The sequence below is a fragment of the Galeopterus variegatus genome, unplaced genomic scaffold (genome assembly GCF_000696425.1).
Source record: "Galeopterus variegatus unplaced genomic scaffold, G_variegatus-3.0.2 Scaffold174, whole genome shotgun sequence".
Lineage (NCBI taxonomy): Eukaryota > Metazoa > Chordata > Mammalia > Dermoptera > Cynocephalidae > Galeopterus > Galeopterus variegatus.
Genome location: NW_007726285.1, coordinates 859,172 through 866,227, shown reverse-complemented (window position 1 = coordinate 866,227; position 7,056 = coordinate 859,172). Strand labels below are relative to the sequence as shown.

General features: G+C 58.1%; 1 protein-coding gene across 1 annotated transcript in view; it reads right to left on the bottom strand.

Moving 5' to 3' along the window:
* Positions 1-3,745, bottom strand: part of LOC103581838 (tubulin beta-3 chain) — an 11,657-nt gene extending 7,912 nt beyond the window's left edge. Inside the window, exon 1 of the mRNA XM_008563580.1 lies at positions 2,850-3,745. Coding sequence (XP_008561802.1) covers positions 2,850-3,745 — 896 coding nt within the window. The remainder of the gene's footprint in view (positions 1-2,849) is intronic.
* Between the last annotated feature and the right edge of the window lie 3,311 nt (positions 3,746-7,056).

Here is a 7,056-nt window from a genome sequence, read left to right as displayed (position 1 = left end):
CCACCCCCACCCCGGCGGCCCCACCCTGCCGCTTTGTGAGCGGGTCTTCCTTCCCCCGTCCGTTTGGGGACCAGCCCCCACCTTCCCGGCAGACAACGTACTCTGAGCTTTGCTGGATCCCTTGGGGTGGGGGAGGCAGGAAAAAGCTGGAGCAGGTCCTGCACCCACTGAGAAGAAAGCATCAGGCAGGCTCAGAAGCGTGAGTCGGAAGGGCTGTGGGCACAGAAGGGTGGCGGGAGGTTAGGAGTCAAGCCTGGTGTCACTGTCCTCAGCAGTGGAGGGTGCCGGCCCCCGCCACCCTCAAGGGGCTGTTCTGAGGATCCAAATGAACCTTGGCTGTGAGGATGTTCCACGAATGTCCGCGTCAGGAATGTCATAAGGACACACGAGCCAGGCAAGGGCCAGCCAGCGTGCGGACAGTGGCAGTGTTTCTGTCCCACTCATTCCCTGTCACCTGTGCCCTTGGACTCTGGTACAAGTGAGGACAATAAGGGGGACTTATATGGGTAGACTGTACAGAGGGACCTCTTGGGGACAACTGGGAAAGAACACACAGGTCCGAAAAGAAGAGAGGGAGAGAATAGAATGGATGTGCGATTATACATATACAAGCCACTGATTTAATATCTCCTGGGATCAGACGTTACAGGGACACCGCCTCATAATAAGGTCCTTCTGATACTTCAGTAACAAAAATCCTTTAGGAAGGGTCTCAGCGCCAGAGTGCATGACACGAGCAATCTGCATTTATTCCACAAGACGAGCCGCTGAGAGCAAGCCAGCAATGCCTGTGTTCGGTGTGTGCTCACAGGAGTGTGTGTGTGCACAGGACAGTGTGTGTGTGGTGTGGCCGCCTACACGTCTCTGTTCTCTCAAGGGAAGCTCCCAGTTTGGCGAGTCTAGAAATGGGTCTTTTGTTCTCGAGCCGCCCCTCCCTCACAATGTGTCCGTAACGTAGCTTTCTGTGGTTTGTTTCCAGCTGCCTGGGGCCCCTCCCTGTCCCTGTTCAAGGGGTCCTGGCTAAGAATGGGGCTGTGCCTCCTTGCCTAAGCAAGGAAAGACGCTTTGCAGCCTTCTGCAGAGCAAGACAGCCTCCCTGCCGGGATGGCGTCAGACCAAGCTGGCTCCCCTTCTGTCCCCAGAGGGGTCTGGTGCCAAGGCTCAAGGCTGACTCACTGTCCTGTCTCCCAGCAAAGGCTGGCCCTGCCGGGAACCAGCTCTCAGCCCTGAGGCCAGCAGCCAGGGCTGGAGCTGACGGCATGGGTGGGGTCTGGCTAGGGGGCTGCTTACTGGGACTAGACTTGCCTCTGAATTGGCCAGTATGCCATCCTCCCTCCATTGAGCCTGTCTCTGTGTTGGTGGAGGAAAGCGAGGTGGGCCCCTCAGTGATAAGCCCGAGTTAAAGGGAGGGGAGGTGTGGGGCAGGGCTCCACTACTGCCCAGCACTCCGTCCTCAGAGGCCTTGCCTCATATACTTCCCAGGGCTGGCTGAGCACTGACCCCCTCTCCCAGAAGGGTAGAGAGCAGGTCCCAGCCCCACGCCCACCCTGTACCACAGGACCCTCATCCCACCTTGAGCAGGCAAGGATGGTCCCATTCACAGTGTGTCACATCGCAGTAATGTGGGTCATACGAGGGGCTGGGATTTGGAGGTGCAGTGCGTGGTTGGGCTGAAGGCAGCCTGGAAGGTGTCAGTCCCATCACCATGGAAGTGACGGGGTCGGCTGCTAAGCCCATTCTCCTTGCTCTGGGCTGGGGTTTGTAACCACAGAGAGAAAGCCAAGGAGCAAGATTAGAGTGGCCCACTGAGGTCTCCACACTCTCTGCATGGTCACTGAGGTCCCTTATGGCTGTGGTTCCCTCACCAACTATGGTTTCTGGGATGCCCATCCCCCACCCAATGGCTCCCACCCGTGCCCTCTTTCCCCTCTCCCACTCCTCCACCCTCAAACTTCAAGCAGCTTCTGGAACGGGCCCGGATGGATGGCACTGAGGCTGTGCCTGAGCTCAGCATTTAGTACCAGACCATTTCCAAGCTCTGAGCCCCGAGCTCAGCATTTAGTACCAGACATTTCCAAGCTCTGAGCCCCGAGCCCTGGGCACTAGTCACTGATTCAGACTAACAACCTCTACTGTGTCTAGAGCAGGCATTTGCCAGAGCCGTCTGCCTGGGGTGAGTGTGGTGCAGACAGAACGGCTGAGAACCCAGCTCTCTAGTCACCACTGAGCCTTAGAACTGGACCTTGGGAGGGATTGGCCCCGCCCCTCTCATGGGGATCCTGTAATTCCCATCTCTCTGCTGGAGGCAGGGAGCTCACTTCTTCCTGAAACTGCCACTGCTTGGCTGTAGCTGGGTCTTTCTGGTCACAAAGGCCCTTCTCCAGAGGCCCTCCCGCAGCAGTACTCCTCCTCAGTGTCTGTTGAAGCTCTTCCAACCCCAAGATTTCACATCCCAGCCAATGAGGGCAAGTCCTGAGAGTTTGCAGCAAAGATGGGTATGCGCGGGTGTTGCCCAGTCATTGCGTGGAGGTGGAGCTCTCCGGGGCGGGCAGAGAGTGCCTCTTCAGGAGCCTGGGATCTGCACCTGGTGCCTGAAGCCCCACCTCCCCAGTCTTCCCCATTCCCCACGACACTGCTGAGGAGTCCCACCCGGAGTTTCGCACTTATCTCCTCCTGATCCCAGAGGTCTGTGCTTCCATGCCTTCAGAGATCATGAGTCTGTCCTCTTTGGCAAATGGAGACCAGAAAGGGAAAGGACTGCCCAAGGTCACATAGGAATCAAGCCATACAGTATCACACTCTGACCCCAGCCCAGCACCCTGAGACTGGAAGCCACCCTCCCCGCTCACCAGGAGCAGAGAAGCACCTCCTTGAGCGTTTTGCGGAGCTCCTGGCTGCGGAAAGCATAGATGAGGGGGTCCACAATGGAGTTGCAGATGATGAGGGCAAGAAAGAGGTTGAAGTTCTTGAAGACGCAGCTGCAGATGGGGTGCTGGGGGCACAGGACAAGCAGTGTGAGGTGCAGGAAGAAGGGGCCCCAGCAGAGGAAGAAAACGCCCAGCAGGATGGTGAGCGTGGCAGTGCCCTTGAGGCCAAAGCCCTGGTGTGCCAGGCGCTGACTCTTGTGCAGCCGGGCAATGCCCTGGGCATGCTGGCAGGCCTGGGTGAGCATGTGGACATAGAGAACTGCCATGAGGGCCAGCATAACCAGGAAGAAGCTGACAAGGCACAGCAGGACAGCTGTGTGGCTGTAGAAGGTGATGAAGAGGGTGCTGGAGAGGACGCTCACCACCCAGATGGCCACGATGGCCCACCGTGCCCGGGGCAGTGTCACGATGCTGTGATAGCGCAGGGCGTAGAAGATGGAGATGTAGCGGTCCACAGCGATGGTGCCCAGAAAGCAGAGGCTGGACACCATTGCGCCGCAGATGAGCACGTCCATGGCGTCGTCCAGCCACTGCACCACGGTGGCCTGTGCAGCCAGGGCACCTGCCTCCAGCAGCAGGATGACAGCTGTCTCCAGCACGTTGCTCATGCTCACCAGCAGGTCGGACACAGCCAGGCAACAGATGAAGCAGTACATGGGTGAGTGCAGGTTGCGGTTCCTGGCGATGGCGGTCACCACCAGCACGTTCTCCACCAAACTCACCAGCCCCAGGCTGAGGAAAAGCCCATCTGGGATGGACACCTCCAGGCACTGGGGGCCTGTCTGGTTGGCGGCCAGCATGAGGTGGGGGGTGGCCATGGATGTGGAGTTGAGGGAACCCAGCAGCCTCCTCTGGGGGCCCTGCACAGGGGGCATAGTCCCGTCCCGGGAGCAGGAGGGGGTAGCTTACCTTCCAGGCATCCCGCTCAGCTCAGTGTCCTGTATGCCTACCTCACTCAGATCAGCCCTCACACCCACCCTCTCCCTGGCTGGAGGAAGGTCGGCCAGGTATGGTCCAGCTGGAGTCCAGACACTTCCTGGCTCTGGGCTGTCTCCCTCCTGGTGTGAACAAACCGTCTTCAGCCCCCTCCCTGCCTCTCCCACGGAGGCTGCACAGGCTGGGACATATATACACCTCTCGCCTCCTCCTGGCCCAGCCTCTGCCTCCCTGGGCTGGGGAGGGCTGAGGTCCTGGGAAGAATGGAGCCTTTCTCTGAATCTTTAAAGTTGTCGTTGGAGCCCCTCCTCCTGAGGACAGCCACATGATGGGTGTGTGCCGGGATGTATGAGTGCCCCACGGCACCCGGCCTGCTGCCAGGTGGCGTGAGCAGCACCCGGGTGGTTCCGAGAGCCGGCCCCAGGCTCTGGTGCATTCAAAGCCCCTGCAGTCTGGCCCTACCTCCCCCTGGCCTGGTTGCCTGGGCTTGCCCATCTAGAAACTAACCCTCATCCAGACCCGTCTCAAGTATCACCCCCTTCTCAAAGCTCTCCTTGACCCCCGACCCCAGACCCTGCCTGGTGCTGCTCTGGCTTGGCAGGATCATGGCTGTTGACTGAGCCCCCTGCTGCCACCCCTCACTCCAGCCCATCAGCAGCTCTCTAAGGGCAGGCAGCATCCTCCACCCCCCACCCCCACACAGCAGCAACCCAGCTGTTGAAGTTCAAGGTAGATTTGGGGGCTGGACTAGGGAGAACTTTCCAATGATTAAAGTCTCAGAAACTGAGTGGGCATTCCAGAAGCTGCACACTGTTGGAGGTGTGAGGTGGGGGCCAGGGCAGAGGGTGGCCATTTCTTGGGTGGACTTGGATGAGCCCTGGAGGGGATCATGCCTTTATGGCATCCAGTAGACCTCAAGGTCTACTCCCCAAGCTGGAGCAGGGACTCCCCCTGCTGCAATGCTGGGGGGTGGGTGGCTGTTGCTTCCTGGGAGCTGACTGGCCAGAGGGTGTCCTGGTGATGTCCACCAGGACCGCGCAGTCACACTGTGCTCTTGCTCACCCTCATGGGGACACCCTGAATGCAGCTGCCTGCCTTTCCCAGACGGCACCCCCTTTTCTGTCATGGAAAGAATCACATCAAGGGTAGACTTCCTGCCTCCAGTCTCGGTGGACTGCAGCTGCACGTGGTCCACTGCAGCCACCTGCAGTGGTCAGGACATGGACCGAAGGCCCATCAGGAATGGGGCAGAGGTGCCCGTGCCTACCGCAGGCATCTGGCTGGGCTCACTTAGGGCTCCAGCCCCTCCTGGCCAAAGACCACAACTATGCTGATGACAAAACCTTCTGAAGGACAATGTGGAGGGAGAATAGAATTATTTGTGCATTTACTGGTGCGGGAAACAAGGAAATGAGGAAAAGTGGCTTGTTCAGAGACTTATGGTGGGGCCAGGAGCCAGCACCCCCGACTGCAGCTGACCTCCACGTGGCCCTCACCGCTCACTCTCCACGCCTGCGCGAGCAGACCCGACAGCCACTAATGAATACTAATCACTCCTCACATCTGCATCTTACAACTTACAAGCCTCCTCCCTTTCTGTTGTTTTTGCTTTTAAAAAATGTTTTATTATAGTACCACATACATAAAAGTGCACAGATTGTAAGTACGCAGGTTAATGAATGCCCCAGTCTGAACAGAGCCACAAAAGCAGCGCCTGGATCAGTACACAGCGCTTCGCTGCACGGCTGCACCCTGGGCCCTCCTGCCTCCCCAGCCAGCCCCTGTCCTGGCCTCTACCACCACAGATGAATGTGGCCTATTTTGGAACCCGCCATGAGTGGACTCACACAGCTTGCACCCTCCCCTGCTCCACACTGAAATTCCTCCCTGTTGCTGGTCTCATAACCCTCTCGCTCTCAGTGCAGTGTCCAATGTCCATTCTGTGACCAGGTTGTGCCGGGCACCCGGGCAGCTTCTGGTCTCTCCCTACTGCAGATAGTGCTGCTGTGACATCCTGGTGCTATCTTCCGCTGGAGGCACCTCGCAGTGGAACTGCACAAGCAGAAGTATATTCTCAGCTTTGGGAGACTTGGTCAGACCGTTTTCCAGATTGGTGGGCCTGTTTCTGTTTCTGGAAGCTCACAAGCCCCTGGCCCTCAGGTGTTGCTCATTTAGAGGAGGGAGAGAGAATGTGCCTCACCCAAGTCTCCTGGCAGGAGCCTGCAGGAGGACGGGACCCACATACTCCACACCCTCATCTGAGCTTTTGGACCCCCTCGGCCTCTGCCCCCTCGCTTCCTGCTCCTGGCTGAGAACTACCAGAGGGGAGTGAAGGCTCTCGGGTGATCAGGAGGCTGAGTCATGGCTGGGGAGGCAGATACCCCTGAAGAAGGACCCAGCACCTGCAGACCACCTTTCACCTCTGGGACACCAACCAGCGAGTGGCTCCTGCCCAGCCTGCTGGGACATCACACTTCAAGATGCTAATATTTCCAGACCCATAAATGAGGCCTTTGAGACGGCTGTGGTTAACCCCACCCCCCTTCCCCACCCCCAGCCTGAGACTTCAAAGGGCGTGGGAATCGGGCAGCCTTTGGCTGAGGTGACCACAACCTTCTTCCTGGTAAGACCCAGCTGGAGGCATCGGAAATGGGGTGACTGTCTTGGTTCTCACTGGGGGCTTTGTGGGAAGGGGACCGAGGTACAGCTGAGTTGGAAAAAGTCAACTTTTTGATTCGTTATGGTCATGGGGGAAATGGGAAAGATGAAATTAGCTGTGATTCAGATCATGCTACAGCTAACTTTATCTCAATTCTGATTGCTCAGCCCTCCTGAAGAAGCTGTGACAAATGACTGGGACTTGTGGGGCAACAATGGCAGACCACCCCTCCCTTGGGCAGCAGCATCCCTTCTCCTGCCAAGCACTTTCTGCCGCTGTCTGAGGTACAGCAGTCCTCAGGAGGCTGAGAACTGGAGCTTTCCTTGTCTTGTTCACCAGGGCGGGGCCAGGCACACAGTGTGCCTGCAGCTCACATTGTGCCGATGAGCTTTGTGGGGAAAAGCCTCTCATTGTAGAGTCCAGAGAGCTGCCCGCCTCCAGCCACAGCCACACGCGGGGCCAGGCACACAGTGTGCCTGCAGCTCACATTGTGCCGATGAGCTTTGTGGGGAAAAACCTCTCATTGTAGAGTCC